At 36.9% G+C, this 17,788-nt stretch overlaps 1 protein-coding gene across 2 annotated transcripts; it reads left to right on the forward strand.

Moving 5' to 3' along the window:
• The first annotated feature begins 2,768 nt into the window (after nt 1–2,768).
• LOC149813420 (phytochrome-interacting ankyrin-repeat protein 1-like) lies at nt 2,769–16,102 on the forward strand. Of its 2 annotated transcripts, XM_089991393.1 has the most exons (4): nt 2,818–2,837; nt 2,965–3,468; nt 14,171–14,342; nt 15,541–16,102. In XM_089991393.1, exons 2-4 carry the CDS (start codon nt 3,337–3,339, stop codon nt 15,750–15,752), a joined length of 516 nt encoding a protein of 171 aa, XP_089847519.1. In that variant the 5' UTR covers nt 2,818–2,837; nt 2,965–3,336; the 3' UTR covers nt 15,753–16,102. The 2 variants fall into 2 exon arrangements, with proteins under 2 accessions (XP_089847518.1, XP_089847519.1); XM_089991392.1 differs by having other exon boundaries at nt 2,769–3,468.
• The last annotated feature ends 1,686 nt before the right edge of the window (nt 16,103–17,788 follow it).

The following is a 17,788-nucleotide window of genomic DNA, read 5'->3' on the forward strand; positions in this document are numbered from 1 at the left end:
TTGTAGCTTCTTTATTTTACTCTGGCTTACCTTTGTCCTTTCTTGGTTCATTGCTGTTTTCTCCATGAAGGGTGTAAATGAACCAAGCCAAAATCAAATTTCAAGTTGTCCAGGCTTAGTTTGTTAAGGAATATCCAGTTCAAGCTCGAGCTCAAGCTTGTCTTCGGCTCAGCCTACCAAGCTTGAGCTTGATTTGATTCGTTCATGAGCTTCTTATTGAGTTTATGCTTAATTTCAAACTTTTCCTCTTTATTATCATTGACACCATTGATCCTTATTTGAATAGATGGTGATCGTGCCATGGGATGATAATCAGTGATTAACTTTTTCTGAAAGAAATAAATAAAAAATTATTTTTCAGATGAATAAAAGGGAAGATTTTATAAAATACAAATAATACTGTTAGAGGAAGTGAAGAAAGAAGAGGGACATTAAGAATATATATATATATATATATATATATATATATATATATATATATATATATATATATATATATATATATATATATATATATATATATATATAGGTACGTGCTAAATGAGTTTTTCAGGTTGTTTTAGTTAAATTCTGACTGTACAGATGTGATCTATGTACTTGATTTTATAGAGATCAGCTCTTGAAGTGTTCGATTCCGACACATAGGTGGGTTTTCAATTTGAGATTGTTAATATGTATTGAAAATTTTGATATATTAATAAATGAGAAAACATGTAATTTATGAAAACCATACCCATTCCAAACAAGTAGGCCATTTCCCCACATTCACACATATTCACATATTTATTATTCACACTTTTGAGTTTTACAATAAAACAAGAAAACGATTCTAAAGGTATTTCTATAGTGTTGCGAGGAAAATTATCCTTACAATGGTTCAATTACTTTGCATGCAAGGGTTGGTGAATATTTGGGGATTGCTAAGTTTAAGATTGATTTCTTCATACGTGTTGATCAAGTAAACATTTTCATAGTGACTAATATTGGAAAATTGGGTAGAAGACAAAATGATTGAGAAACATGTTGGCTTGGAGGCTTGCAATGACTGCTTAACTTTGCCATTTGGTGCAATGGGCTTGTCACGATTGACTCCTACTAACCAAGTTTTCCATTGCCCACTGGGTCTAGCCCATAGCTTTCACTAGCTGACACTCGATACTGTCATCCTCAAATTAGCCTTTTGGATTCAGAAAAGGCACAAGGTGAGAGAAAAGGGAGACAATTCTTGAGAAATTCGAAATCTTTTTAAATGGGAAATTAACTGAGTTTTATTTAGACCAAAATCCAACAGCTAGGAATAAGTGCACAACAACTAAGAATATACATTCAACAATTATGTTACAATAATCAAATAACAAGCAGTTAATGTTGAACATTCAAAGTCAAATAATGGCTAGCTTTTAACAGCTAGTTTCTAACAGTTAAATAACTACTGACTCAATTAAATTCCTAAGAATATAACATGATTTTTGCCCATAACTTGGCTTCAACATTAAGGTAAATTTCAAATACATAAGACTTGAAAACAAACATCAAAAGTATCTTACAACTCATCATTTTATCTCTGACAAATACTTGTCAAAAGTTAAACATCATCAGTTTTCTATATAAAAAAGAGGTACACGTTCACAACAATAAAAAAAGATGCAGTCTAAACTAATTACTGGTGCTCAAACTTATAATTTTAACTCATATTGTACAACTAGGAGGTTCGATTCAACTGAAATTGTGCACTATGCTTGTCAAGTTAACATATGTCAAGGGTTTTATCAACAAATTAAACAACTCAGCTTAGCTCACTTTGCCTTGTACAAGAGCATGTTCAAGGTTGTGAAATAGGTGAAGCAATAAAATCTATTGAAAATGAGCTAGCTCTAACTCAATGTGGGCACGTGGCAACCTGATCCCAAGCTATAGTATCAACTTGAGTTGGGTTTGAGCCAAAACTAACCAAAGCTTGAACAGTCCAAGACTTGTTAATTCTAATATTTTCCACAAAGATTCAGAAAAAAGTTCTTCTTGGACTCCTGCTTTATTGGTAAGCAACAGATAGTCTAAGCTCTCCTCACTTTCAAAACTGGCTTGATTTTCTATAAGTCAGCTACCTCTCCAATACAAAAATCTAAAATGTATGGTCCGGGTCTGGTTCATGTAATCCTTATAGGATCCGGGTATGGCTTTTCTTATGGTGGGTATGATTGGACCCAGGACTGGATCCATTACCAGAATCTCAATTCAGATCTGGGTATGGTCCCACCTGGGTCCAAATCAAACCCGACCCATTGACACCCCTAATCCTTTGGGTGCCAATGTGTAGGACCCCTGTTAAAATGTGTGGGTCCAAACTCGGATCCAACTAAGTGATGTGGTATCAGTTCCAGATTTGGCTCTGACCTGATTTTTCATAAGAAAAATCATACCCGGAACTGATAAGAATTACATAAACCAAACCCGGTCCATACCCGGTAAAATAATATCTTTTAAGTTTTTTACATTGAAAAATTTCGGATCTTAATCCAAACTCGGGTTGGACCCGAGTTTGTTATAAAATTTCATAAACCATACCCGCATTTAATAATCTGACCTCATGATTCCGACCAGGAGAGTTAATCGGACCCCTTCTTTGTAACCAAATCCTGACCCTATAGGATCCGGCATGGGTCGGGATAGGGCCATACTCGAATTCGGATCCGAATTTGGGTCTAAATCCGAGAAGCCAGCGGATTTCTCGCGGCTATAAATACCCGAGAAGGCTCCCGCTCGGGACTGGAGTCCGTCTGCGTGAAGCGTCTAGGGTTCCGCGTTTCTGCGCTAACGCCTGCTTTCTCCTTCCCTAGGTAACACACTCTCCTCTATCTGATGAATCTCTCTTTCTCTCTCTCCCCTTTTCTTTGATTCCTGCTTTCGATTTCCCCCTCTTTCCCTTCCCCTCTTTCCTCTCCTCATCCGTCGTCCCCCTTTCAGATTTCCATTATGATTTTCGCTTCACCGTCGAAACTCCTGCCGAGCTTCGCATCTCAGAATCTTCGCATCTTCGGACCCGGATTGAATCCCTTTGCACCCTACGGCATGGCCAACCATTCTTTTTCCTCTCGCTAATCTCGAAAACCCTAACCTACCATATGAATCTCGGCCTTTTTCCTTTTAGCTTCTCGCGAGACCGTTGTTTCTTTCTTTTACGGGACGTCAGGAAACTTTATTCTTCTGGAGGTCCTTGAGGGCTGTATCTCCGGCACAGAAAAAGTTTTAGGTTGAGTGTTGAAGGCGTGGTATTTTCTGTGTTCTTTTGGTCGGATTAGACCCGGATAGTGTGTCTACGGTTTGTTTTTGTGCGATATGCCACAAGATTGTGCGGCTTTTCTGCGGCAGAACTTATCGAGAAGGAGGTCGTTCGTTTATCCTGAAGGGAGGGATGATAGAGGCTGGACTCTTCTTCACATTGGTGCACATAAAGGCGATCTGAGGGAGGTATTGAGTTGTTGATGCATTTTTATGATTTTCTTTTTGTTTTCCATGTGAATTGTGCAGGATATTATTCATTTAGATAAATAGCAATTATTTCTGCAAATTTTTGCATTGATGGTTTCAGCCGTCTTTGCTTTTTGAACTATGAAAAAGTTCATCGGCATTTCACAAGATAGAGACATAAATTTAGATTCATGCGTTCTATATAGTTTGTATGGGTTCATGCCCGCGCCCTAGAGTTTCACTTGATTTTTTTCAGAGCATATATTTTTAGATTATTGTTTTTTCCTTGTATCTACAGTTGGAACTTACCTTACATGATTTCTTTCTAGCTGAAAGAAAAGTGTCACGTCGATTTGATTCATCCATAGCTCTTTCCATCTATTGTTTGTTTGGATTCATATTTGACTGTTAAAAGAGATTAATAAAGTTTTTTGATAGGCAGGATTGATAAAATTTGTCTGGGGGAAATATCTGATATATTGAAAAGTACGGTTATTCGCAGGAGAATCTTTGGGAAAATATCAGCATGTATGAAAATTATAAATTATATAAAAGAGTAAACTAATCTAAGGAAAGAAAAAGTTTTTTTAAGACTTTCATCATCAGATGAATCATAAACTTTGATTGGTTTTTTCTTTTTCCTCATTTTCTTTAGGTTCCTCTTTCCTGTGTTTGTGGGATTTAGGTTTCCTGTAAACTTCTTCCTTATATTCACTGGACGAGTCATCATCTTCTGAGGAGTATCTTATTGTCAGGGTTTTCTTTGATCTTCTCTCTTCTTTTCTTGCCTTTTTGGACTTTTCCTTTTCTCATGAACTTCCTCCTCTTCCTTGCTTGAGGAGTCATCCGATGAGTCTCTTCTCTTCTATCTTTTCTCAGGTTCCTCCCTTTCCTGTTTTTCACACAATTCATAGAGATTTGCTGGGGGTTAGAAGATATTTTCCTACGATCTATGTGTCATGCAATGCCCCAGCAATGTGAGAAAGTAAGTTCTTCAAAAACTCAGACGTTACCTGGGAAAGTCAATTCCTAGAGAATATCAACTGGGGAGGAGAGTGGGGTTTAAAAACGTTTTTATCACGTTAATATCAAGACAAAAAGAAATCTTTTGAAATATCACATTTTTCAGGCAATACATCATGTTTTGAAAAAATATCATAATAAAATTGTGATGTCCTAAAAGTTTCTCAATCTTGACATGTTCCTCTTCAGTTGGTGGACTTGATTTAACCAATTAAGTGAGTTTTGGATGTTCTTGGATGTAGATCATCCCAAAATAAACAAAATGGCTTCGAGAAAAAAAAATAATAATCTTTATTCGAAGACAACCATGGGAAAAAGGGGTTTCATATTTATTATGCAGTGGGTTATCTTTGTTTCATGTTTTAAAAGGAAAATCTTTCATTTTTATGATTATGTGAGTAATATGTTGGATATTCTAATTGTGCTAATTTTTAAATTGTTGGGTTAAATTACTTGCATTTTAACTATTAGTTTACACAGTTGATTGATGATGTATTAGGGTTGTCATTGTTAGTGTGGAATTATAGCTTCTCTCTCTCTCTCTCTCTCTCTCTCTATATATATATATATATATATATATATAGTCGTGCCCCCCTACCCACATTTTTTGGAATTGCCGTGTCGTACCCTTCGTACCGACACCCATACCCATACCCATACCCATACCCATACCCATACCCATACCCAGGTGACATAGTAATCAAGTTGATGAGTAGGATTGGGACACCTGTTTTTTAGTAGACTCTATAGCAGAGTTACCAGAAGCTTCTTAGGTAGGTGGGAAGCTCGGAAGCGCGATACTCGCTTCCGAAACTCCATGGCTTCTATGCTTCCCACACACATGGTCTATGCTTCCTATATGCTTTTCTCACATTTCTTTTCATATTTTTCATGTATTTTCTCTCACGCTTTTACTCACTTTCCATGTACTTTCTTTAAATTAGTAACCATCATTGTTAGATTTTAACAAAAATTTAACTCTTTTACTGAAAAATCACGAAATATAAGGATGATCAATTTTATTTTAGTTTTTATTTGTTTCTTGTTTGATTCCTATTCAGTTACAATATTGCTTCATTTTTTTTAATATTTTGCTTTTAAATTGATACTTCGCTTCCCGCTTCCTATAAATTTTAAAATGCTTCGCTTCTGCTTCCCGTATTGTTTCCTGCTTTCGCTTCCTAGTTTGGCAACCTTGTGCTATAGTGCGGGAAGATTGCTACAATTTTGGTGGTGACATTTGATACGTGCTAGAAGACAAAAAAGTATTTGATATCATTTGCCCCCCCTTTTTTTTGAATGACCAGGAACCCTCTTTGAGAACCGGTCCACTTAATAGGCCCACTCCCCTATGAGGTAAACCCCAGGTGGGGTCACTGTGATCGCTGCAAAATTTTTCTCTTTTCCTTTCCCTTTTCCTTTTTCGACGAAAAAGAAAGAGAGAGAAGAAACTCTTTGCATGGTCTCACTTGACCTTTTGAAAAAGATGTTTTTAAAATTTACTCGCCGTCATTTTGAAATTTTGCGGGAAAAAGGAGAGACGGGATTTGCTCATCGGTACGAGGTTCACCCGTTCCTGGCGCCTTTACCGGGGGTAATTGAACCAAGGATCGAATTCATGTCTTTACTTTGCTTAAATTTGATTGAGATTATTCTGAAAATCCTAAATGCACATGAAATCAGGCTTGTGCGAGAAATGTGTATGCTTTTCTTGGAAATGTTTTAGAAATTTGGATTTTCGAGTGATCTTGAAATAGGTTTGAAAAATATCCTTGAAGAAGTGATTCAGAAACTGAACTTGCTTTTGAAAATTGAATTTTAAATCCAGGTTTGAAGTGGATTTGAGATTGAAAATGAAGTTAGGAATTCAAAATTTTGAAGTTTGAAATTGATGAATTAGAGTTTTGAAAATTAAGTTCACTTTTGAAATGGTACTTGAAATTGAATCAGAATTTGAAATTGAGATTTTGAATTGATTTTGAAATTTGATTTGATGTTTGAAATCAGAACTCGAACTCGAACTCGAACTCGAACTCGAACTCGAACTCGAACTCGAACTCGAACTCGAACTCGAACTCGAACTCGAACTCGAATTTATAAATGATTTTGATTTTGAGGTTGGAATTCAATTTCAAGACAAGCTTTGAATTTAACTCTTGAAAATGGAAAAAGAAATTTCGAAAATCACTTAGAATTTTGAAAATAACTTGAAATAATTTGAAAAGATGACAAAAAATGATGCAAAATGATAAATGCATTGAAAGAATTTATTTAAAATTGGAATTTTAAAAGCAAATTTCATTCTTTAATAGAATTCAAATAAGATTAAATTTTAATATATTCATGACTATGGTCACAAATATATTGTAATTTAATCTTCATTTAAATTTCAATAAAGAATAAAATATTTTTTTGTGCTTTTATAGAATTAAAGCAAGATTAAATTTTCATATATTCATGACTATGGCCACAAATATATATTGATTTAATCTTTACTTTTAATTCTGATAAAAGAAGAAAAAGCATTTTTGAAAATATAATGATTTTCAGAAAGGATCTAAAGTGTAGGTCAAATTTTATTCCATAAAAGATAAAAATGCTAAGTATTGTTCGCATTTTGACTATGGCCATAAATGCGAATCATTTACTTAGGGTTTCTTACCTTTTATTAAAATGGTGCACGTGCCATTCGTGTTTTTCCATATTGTTTTTTTGAAGAATAAAATAAAATAAAATGCTAAAAGCAATTATGAAAACTATATGCTCATACATTCTATTCTAAACAGAAAAGCATAAATTCTCATTAATATGAAATTATTACAATTTTAAATTGAAATTGAAATACTAAAGCTTCTTATTCTAGGAAAGAAATCAGGATTTTCCAAGCTTCCCTGCAATTGCAAGATAGCACAAAGCAATAAAAATGTAAAATATAGAAAGAAATTGAAAATGTTATGTTAAACCTAACATACATATGATTATGCTTATGCTTTGATGAAAATGCATATGCATATGTGAAGATGCAATGCCTATGCATGAATGAGATGCATTTACCTAAGTGCCATGCTTATGCTAACGAAGTGCATCTACCTAAGTATGATGCTTATGCTAATGAAGGAACATCTACCTAAGTATGATGCTTATGCTAATGGAGAAATGCATATGCATCTATTTAACTATGATGCATATGCTAATGAAGAAATGCATATGCATCTACCTAAGCATAGTGCTTATGCTAATAGAGGAATGCATATGCATCTGCCTAACTGTGATGCCTATGCTATGAAAGAAATACATATGCGTTTGCCTAAGTGCAATGCCTATGCTAAATGAAGAAAAACATATGTATTTGCCTAAGGGGGTAATGCATATGTTTAATGAGAAAATGCATATGAGGATGCATATGCACTGCTAATGCTAATGAAGAAATGCATAAAATGAAGCTTAGAGCAGTTCATGGGACTGCTGTGGGTTCGTATGAAGCCACAACCATTCATGGGACTACTGTGGGTGCGTATGAAGCCACAACAGTTCATGAAACTGCTGTTAATGCATTATGAAGCCACAACAGTTCCATGAACTGCTGTGAATGCATATGAGGCTACAACAATTCATGAACTGCTGTGGACGCATTATGAAGCCACATCAGGACATGGAACTGCTGTGAACGCATTATGAAGCCACAACAGTTCATGGAACTGCTGTAGCCTCATATGCATTCATAGCAGTTCCATGAACTGTTGTGGCTTCATACGCACCCACAACAATTCCATGAACTGCTGTAAGCTTCATTTTATGCATTTCTTCATTAACATTAGCAATTCATATGCATTTTCTCATTAAGCATATGCATTACCCTTAGGCAAATGCATACGCCTTTTTTCGTTTAGCATAAGCATTGCACTTAGGCAAATGCATATGCATTATTCTTCATAGCATAAGCATTGCACTTAGGTAAATGCATATGTATTTCTTCATCGCATAAGCATCATACTTAGGTAGATGTATGTGCATTCTTTCATAACATAGGCATCACATTTGGGCAGATGCATATGCATTCCTCCATTAACATAAGCATTATACTTAGGTAGATGCATATGCATTCCTTCAGTAGCATAAGCATCATACTTAGGTAGATGCATATGCATTCTTTCGTTAGCATATGCATGGTACTTAGGTAAATGTATCTCATTTATGCATAGGCATTGCATCTTCACATATGCATATGCATTTTCATCAAAGCATAGGCATAGGCATAAGCATAATCATATGTATGTTAGTTTTAACATAACATTTTCAATTTCTTTTTATAATTTGCATTTCTATTGCTTTGTGCTATATTGCAATTGCAGAGAAGCTTGGAAAATCCTGATTTCTTTCCTAGAATATAAAGTTTTAGTATTTCAATTTAAGATTGTAATAATTTCATATTAATGAGAATTCTGCTTTTCTATTTAGAATAAAATGTATGAGCATATAGTTCTCATGATTGCTTGTGACATTTCATCTTATTTTATTATTCAAAAAAGCACTATGGGAAAACACGAATGGCACGTGCACCATTCTAATAAAAGGTAAGTAACCTTAAGTAAATTATTCACATTTATGACCATAGTCAAAATGCGAATAATACTTAGGTTTTTTTTATCTTTTATCGAATAAAATTTGACCTACACTTTAGGTTCTTTCTGAAAATCATCATATTTTCAAAAATATTTTTTCTTCTTTTATTAGAATTCAAAGTAAATATTAAATCAAGATATATTTGTGGCCATAGTAATGAATATATGAAAATTTAATCTTGTTTTAATTCTATAAAAGCACAAAAATTTATTTTATTTTTTCTTGGAATTTAAATGAAGATTAAATTAAAATATATTTGTAACCATAGTCATGAATATATTAAAATTTAATCTTATTTCAATTTTGTTAAAGAATGAAATTTGCTTTTAAAATTCCAATTTTAAACAAATTCTTTCAATGCATTCGTCATTTTGCATCATTATTTGCCATCTTTTCAAATTATTTCAAGTCATTTTCAAAATTCTAAGTGATTTTTGAAATTTCTTTTTTCATTTTCAAGAGTTAAATTCAAAGGCTGTCTTGAAATTGATTTTCAACTTCAAAATCAAAATCATTTGCAAATTCAAAGTATTTTCAAAAATCATTTTCAAAATCCAAAGTAAATTCAATTTTCAAGTGTAAGCATCGCAGAATAGAAGGAAATGAAAACAAGACATGATGAAGCTGGCTTTAAAACAAAGGATGAACTATGCTGATGATGGATGATGCTAAATAGAAATGCAACAGAGAATGATGCATATGATAGCAAAAATAGAATATTGTTGTACGAAGGCTAAATTCACATTAATGAAGGCACCTCTTACACTTGAAAGGGGCATGCCGTTTAGTGGTGAATGTCACAAATATGATGCAAATAAGCCATGATGCAGATGCAGCTACGATAATGCAGAAAATGCATAAACAATGAAGACACAATATTGGATTGCAAAAGAAAATTGAAGTACGAGCAAAATGATGACAAAAAAAAGGGATCAAAACCCTGTTGCAGGATGCACATCAATACTGCTATAGGCAGATCGCTGCTGCATCAGGTGCTTTCAATGGATGATGGAGAATGGAGGAAAGGAAATAACGATGCAAAACTGGAAAAACCAAAGAAATAAACTCACAGAACATCAAAGAGGATGGTTCTTACCGTGGCTACTGCTGCAGATTTGAATTTCTTCACTAGGTAAGAAAAGAAAACAGAGGAAAAAGAAGAAGAGGGGAAGGGGAGGAAGAGGAAAAAGAAGGGGAAAGGAAAGAGGGAGAAGGGAGATCGGGAGGCTTCCTGCGATGTTTGATGGATTGTGAGCCTCCTTGCATTGGTTTATATAAGAGGAGGCCGTTATAGATTTTTCAAAAGGGGTCCTTCCTTTTTTTTGATTTTTTTCAAAAAGAGGGTTTTATTTACAAAGATTTCTCAAAAAACCCTAAAACTTACTTTTCTAAATTTTGCCCCCCTTCACGTGATTTCTGAAAGATCTTAAAATACGAGGAGAATACGAGGGACTTTAAGAGATGGTATCCAGATGAGGTTTTTGAAGAATTTAAGGAAATATTGAATTTGGAATTTTGAGGATTTTACAAAAGGAGGGTTTTGTGAAATAACAGGGTTAAATTTTAAAAATTGAGTTTCAAAATGGATCTGGGTTTCAGATCTTCAATAAGAAAGTGAATCCGAGAAATAATTAAAAATCGACCCAATTGCCCTTCTTACAGACTTACCTTCTTCCCAGGCTCCCTGCCACTTGGGTGACCTGGACTGGTGTCATTTGCCCCCATTTTGATATAGATGCGAAAAGGAGTGTCAATCATCATAATGATTTTTTTGTAGTTGTGCATTACTTGTAGATGTAAAAGGGAGTCATACATTTGAATATTTGAAGACATCCGTCATTAATATAATTGGTGATGCTTAAAAAATTGAGCCCCACAACTATTTTTTCATGATATGTTGATGTATGTTTGAATCCACAATGATCTTTAGCACTATGCATTTGTTGTAGCTTTTCATCTTCATGCATCCTTGAATTGGCACAGTTAGAAATGTAGCCTTCTATTGTATTACCACCGAATCATCCTCCTTGCAACACTATTGGAAGAAGCAACCAAATTTTATAGTTAAAATATTCATTAAAAAATTAAAATATAACAGATTTTGTTTAACTTATGAAACATTTTATTATGTTAAAAAATATACATAATTTTGACACTTAGTTGTCTTGATTACTTGTTTTTTTTGCTATATGTAGGTGCTATAATTCCACAATGACAATGTAGACCCTGAAAAATTCTGTTGCTTTCAACTAATACTGCACAAACAAGCAAAGTGAGCATGGTTGATCAAACAAGTGGGAACAGATTTTTGGTGTACATGTGATTTTACTTTATAACTTAAAATTAGTACATTGAATATTTGGTATACTATGTTACATGGGTGCGGGTGCAGGGATGCGGCACTTTAAAAAAACATGGGCGCGGGGGTGCGGCAAAAAAAAAAAAAAAACAGACCCGGGTTGGATTCGGATCCGACCCGGATCCAAACTCGATAAAACATGCGATGCGTGCTTTAAATAAGCACGCAGGGTAGGGTTTCTATTCGAGAAACCCTCCCCACGCTGCTCACTCTCTCTCCTCGCTCGCCTTCTCCCCTCGCCGCAGGCTCCCTCTCTCCCGTTTGTTTTCCGGCCGCCTAACGCCGGCAAGCCCCACATCCGGCGAGCCCCACGTCCGGCGAACCTTGGATTTTAGGCCACCCGACGCCGGTCCTTCCTGTGCCAGCGATGCGACCTTCGGCCCCCTTTCAAGTGAGCTCCCTCTCGCCTCTCTCTTTCCTCGTTGTCTTCTTCTTCTTCTTCTTCAATCGAGCCTCCCTCGATGTTTTTTTTTTTTACATATCGGGCTGACCGCAATAGGTGCCTCACCCTCACCTGTACCCGCACCCGTGTCACGTCACATCGATGAGGGTGCGGCACTTGGTTAGCCGAATCCCTGCGACATAGTTGGTATATTACTCACAATCCCACATAATCATAAAAATAATAATTCACTTTTAGAACATAAAACAAAGACCACATGGTATATAAGAAATATGAATTGGCCTTTTTTTTCATCCATTTGTTACATTAAAAGTTACCATGTTTTTTTCCAAAAATTTCTATGGCTTAGTTGGATGATAAAGGGGAAACCTGGGTTGTTAGAAACCTAGTTTTGCTTAAAAAAAGATTTTTGTCAAAACGTAGTTTGCCAAAAACTTTGTTTTTTTGCCTGTTTGAATGACCAAAAACACGTAGAGCCAAAAGAAGAAAAAGAAAAACGATTTTTGCCTTTTTCAAGCCACCCAGCAGCTATAAAATGTTTGGAAAGGTGCAAAGAAAATATCCCAATCAATTTTCGGTTAGTGGGTGGCCAAGAAATAGCAGGACGAGATTTTTTTTACCAAAAAAGGAAAAGGGAAAAGATCTCATTTATTTCGATTGTTGGGTGGTAAAAAAATGTCAGCAGAAGAGGTTTTACCAAAAAAAGAAAAAATCTTGGCTATTTTCTGGCCCCCACTGGCCGGAAAATGTACTAGGCATCTTTAAGGCCATAATTTTTGGGTGGCACACCACACACACACACACACACCCGTCTTCATAGATTTCTTAGAATAATCAATGGCTGCCTCTATAGCCTGTTAGAATCCCTTTATTATACAAGATTTCCCTTAACCCTAACACAAGGTATGGGCTAAGTCACACGGACTCGGCTAGAAGGTCGACGCACCCATGTTGACACGCCCAACACGGGTGCGGCTTCGGACACGAGGCGGACACGGTCAACACATCGTGGCTGAGTTCGTCCACATTTTGGACTCGGTTAACTTTGACCGAGTCTATTTTTGTCTATTTATTAAAATTAATTTGGACTCGGGTTCGGATCTAGACCCGACCCAGATCCAAGACGGTATCAGGGTCGGATCTTATATATATATATATATATATATAGCCGTGTCCCCGTGTCCAAAATTTTATAATTGCTCCGCACCCGTGTCACACCCGCACCCATGTGACATAGGTATGGGTCACCTATAAACTGTCATTGACCCATAACTGGCCCAAACTTCTAGATTCAATTAGGTAACTAACCTCATTTCTCCTCACAATACCTTGTTATCCTTGACTCCTAGACACATGGGGATGTTCCTAACAAACAGTTTGAGGCCAGTTCATAAGATATAATAAAAATTATTCATCTTACATGTTTACTCAACAGGCCACCCATAGGCAAAACTAGGTTTAACTGGAAGCAACTATCACTAAATATAATTTGAACAATTTACATCCGATCATTATAAACTACTTAAAGCTACCGAACTTTAAAAAGAAACATCTACAAACGTCCAAGTTATCTTTAAAGAACTTCAATCAACTTGTTGTAACCGTTATTTTTTTTCCCTGAATGGCATCCCTCAACTGCCAAACTTGTCATTGAAGGTACTTGTCTTAAGCTCAAGCAAAGCACCTCTGATTTTTCAATGTTGATTTCATGCATTGAGTGATCCACTTAAACTTGGCTGACTGTGTCTCTGTGTCTTTGCCTTAAATGGATTTCACATTTTCTCTCGAATAACAATTTAGGGGAAACTCTGATCAAATCTGTCATAACATGCCTTTTTCAGTTGCCCTGGGTAGCATGAGCTTTTTCTCTTCATTCTAGTGAAGATAGAAAGGGAGTTCCCCTCTGGTACAGTGGAATTGGTTGTTGAAGAGGTTTTTGTGTGTAAATAAGCTGTAACATAACGGAAGAAACTTAGATATTCTATTGCTTGTCATTCCCACGATCTTTTCTTGGAAGGGCTGCAATTATCTCTTGCCTATTTGGGTGACTAAAATCTCTGGAGGGTTCTCAACTTTCCAAAGCCTAAGTCATGATGTTGCCTGTTGGTTATATGCTTAAATGAGTTTGCCTGATCCAGGAGGCTTGGAAACCCCCCATGACCAGATTCTTTTTTAGTTGGTTCAACCCCCAAGTAGTAGTTTTTGACTGGTCAAGAAACCTGATTGCACAAACCTTATGGAAACTGTTTTATGCGCGGTTGTCTTATCATTATTGACATTTCTCTTTCTGGCAGGTGCGACGCCTTCTTGATGAGGGCATGGATGTGAATACCTCAGCATGGGGCCCAAAATCACATGGTGTGACCCCACTACATCTTGCTGCCCAGGGAGGCCACCTGAAGGTGATGGATGAATTACTTGAACGTGGTGCTGACATCGACGCTAGAACAAAAGGCGCCTGTGGCTGTAAGTATTCAACAATTGTTCTTGTCAGACTCTTTTCTTAAATTTCATAGTTACTCCAAAATATTGCCGTTATCATAGTCTATGAATTTCAAAAACTCTTTGATTAGGGTAGTCAACTCTGAGTTTCGTGGGCTGTCTAAGCAATTTTCTTTGCAGCCTGACCATATCCGGTAAGTAGAGAATGTTGGTAGTCCCCAGCTGGTCTGGACTTTGACCTTTCTTGAGCTTGCATCTGAATCAAGACTTGATTTTCTGTGCTCTGATGCTGGTATTCTTCTTGGGACAGTGATAGGATAGATGCTGTTGACTGGAAAATTCAAGTCATTCTTTTTCTACATGCAAAAAAATAAGTGGTTCTAGGGAGGTAACTGTAGATTTCATGAAAGCATCTTTCTTTTATTCATGGCTGTAGGCCATCTAGCAGGCCTCCTTTTCAATGTCACATGGCATCATGATTATAAATCCTCTTAACAGTGAGTCATTGATCACATCTTGAAATTTGAATTAAATTCAGGTCATTAATCTTTTGAATTATAAATCTGATTAATTTGCAAATGCGAAGAAACTAAGACAATTCCTCTGGGCTCAGTGCTTCTCCATCGGATAAGTTCATTTGCTAACACACCCGTCCTTCGGGTGCTTGTCAGTTTCCCTCTTTTCCTGGTGAGTGAGAGGTTTTGGAAGGATATATAAAGTAATTAACAAGATGAAGCAATAAAACATGAATATCATATTAAAGTGCAAATTCTTGACTAACAATTCTAAACAGTTGTAATTTAGAAATCTAAGGTGAAAATTAAAATCTACATCATTAATGATAGATTTTGAAAACAAGGCAGGTTGGTCATTACAGAAACAGAAGTACCATGCAGCGTGATGGTGTTCGTGCTGTAAATGCTTGTGCCATGGGACATACTGTTTGTCTAAAAGTGCATGACATTTTGGTGGAAACCTATACACTTTTTTGCATGGCATTCTACCAATCTTAGAATGCACCACTGTAATCTTACCAGCTTTTTTCTTGTTTGAGAGGCAATTCTTATTATCATTGTTTGCCAATTATGTGTAAAAAAACTAAAAATATATATAGGCCTACTGTTTGAATTTTTGTTCTGCTTGCTGCTCTGTTCTATATGAAAATGTCATGCACCAGCTTCATTTTTTAAATTTTCATAATGATTCATCTTTGATCCACCAGGGACTCCCCTGCACAATGCGGCAAAGGCTAGAAAGAAATCTGCAGTAGAATTTCTGATCGAGAATGGTGCCTTCCTGCCACCCGACATCAACGATGTCAGATTCAATCCACCCTTGCACTACTGTTCTGGCTTGGAGTGGGCTTATGAATTGAAGAGGCTCCGAGAGGAGAACCTGTCTGCAGGCGATGGTTCTTCCACATCTGAGAGCTGATACCGTACGGTGTTTGTGCTTTGCCTACATGGTGTGCCTCAGGTTTTTATTATTGTTACTACTAGTCAGAGCTGCCAAGAACGTGTAATTAGGTGAGTGATGGACTGGGTGTGACATTATCGTGTTTCCTTCAATAGGATTGTTTGGTGACACTCTTAATAAACTATACTGCTTCGTTTCATTTTCTATAAGTGTGGAAATGATTGAACTTAGCGGACTAATTCAATGTAAACAAGGTTGTCGTTGTAGATTTGGTGCAGCTGCTTGTAAAATTTTCTAGATGTTATTGTACGTGAAAAAAAAAGTTTGGTATCTTCATTGAATGCAGCTTAACGGGAGCTTGTGGTACAGATAGAATCTACAAAGGTAATACCTGATGGCTCACGCATTACTTTTTATTTTGTTTGTACTATTAGGGTAAGTTTGATGCCCTGCTCCCAGCGCGGGACGAAAATCACGCTGGGAACAACGATTTTCAACAAATGTTGGATGCGGCGGTAATCATAATTCTATGTAATTTTCGTTCCACCTCCCCTGTTACAAAATGAACAGGAATGGGGGGAACGAAAAAAAATGGATCGACGCCCGGCCGTCTATTCTTCTCTCTCTGTGTGCTCTCCTCTCTGTGCAAGGGCTCCACCGATCATTTCCCCCTTTCCCCTTTTTTTCATTCCGAGAGAGCAGCCATGGCCGATGATTTCAAGGCGAGGGTGGACAAGGTCTTCGGTTTGCTATTCCAGACCATCCCCTCCATCGCTTCCCCTTCGCCTGGATACTCAGCGACGAGTGGAGGGGAACGGAGCAGGGACGAGCCCAGCGAGAAGAGGGACGAGGCCCCTTCTTCCTCTTGCTTCGATGGTTTCTGCAAGAAGCCCTGCAAGAAATTTTGGGGCTTCGGAGACGAGCTCGAAGACGATATCGAACGATGATGGTTGCGGCGATAAGGAGAGTGATGGGGAGGATGAGGACGGGCAGGTTCTGTCCGCAATTGGGTTGGACTTGACTCTCGATCAGGTGTGATTTTTCTTCTTCCCCACCTCTATTTTTTGAACCTTAATTCACCCAATTCGTCTGATTGGGGATTTTGTTGCTTAGATGGTTTGTTGGGTGTTTTGGGTTTTGTTTGGTTGTGTGAGTTTGGCTATTTTCTTCTCCCTTTTGGAAATCCTAGCTTCTCGTCGTTTTTGTTTAATTGGCGTTTCTTTTTTTTGGCCTGGATGATTTGTTGGTGTTCATGGTTTTGGTTATTTGTTCCAGATTTGTATTGCATTTTTTAGTTCCTGGTAAGTTGTAAGATGGTTTATGCGCTTAGAAAGAGTTTTGGATTAGATTCCATTTTTGGTCATATTGGTTGTAGATACTGGGTTGCTTGTCTTTCTAGTCTGGTTTGGAATTTTTTTCTTTTAGCCATGTCCCCAATTGGTTGGGTTATCAGTTTTCAACATCTGTGTGATTCTGCTGTTTATAGGTGGATTGTTGTTCGAAGCATTTTCCTGCAGGATATGAGTGTGTAACCTATCGATCATGAGGATCAAAGTGTCTGAAGTTCCTGGATTTGTCTCTACATGGTGCCTAATTCACATAATTTACAGAAATACAATTTGATCCTTATTTGGAGCTCTTGATTGTCTAAGTTGTTCGCACATCATCATCAAACAATGGACAATTGAAACATAGCATTTGAGTACAGTTCAAACAAACATTGGACTTAGAACAGTTGTTACAGAACGAACAGAACCAATGCTTTGTTCTGTTCTTTTTGTTCATTTTGTCCAACTTTGGACAAGCCATCAAGCATACCCTTAGGGGTCTGCTTTTCCCCAGTTTGCCGAAAAAAAAAATGATGCCAGTCAAATGGCTGAGCCCTGCAGGAAACAGATCAGTGCACGGCAGTGCCACATGCGAGGTTGTTTGTTCCTGGCAGGCTGGCTGCCCTTTTGCTGGAAACAAACGGGGGTCTAAAGCAAAAGAGGATTTCGTATCTGACGAGGGTCTCAAAAATCACCCTATTTTCTGAAGGAATTGGGACACTTCCA

The sequence above is a fragment of the Nuphar pumila genome, chromosome 16 (assembly GCF_984573655.1).
Source record: "Nuphar pumila chromosome 16, dmNupPumi1.hap1.1, whole genome shotgun sequence".
Lineage (NCBI taxonomy): Eukaryota > Viridiplantae > Streptophyta > Magnoliopsida > Nymphaeales > Nymphaeaceae > Nuphar > Nuphar pumila.

Excerpts from the sequence above, each read along its gene's own strand:
- LOC149813420 (XM_089991392.1), top strand. The coding sequence starts at position 3,337 with ATGCCACAAGATTGTGCGGCTTTTCTGCGGCAGAACTTATCGAGAAGG. Across the intron at positions 3,469-14,170 it reads ATAAAGGCGATCTGAGGGAG|GTGCGACGCCTTCTTGATGA; the intron begins GTATTGAGTTGT and ends TCTTTCTGGCAG. Across the intron at positions 14,343-15,540 it reads AACAAAAGGCGCCTGTGGCT|GGACTCCCCTGCACAATGCG; the intron begins GTAAGTATTCAA and ends TTGATCCACCAG.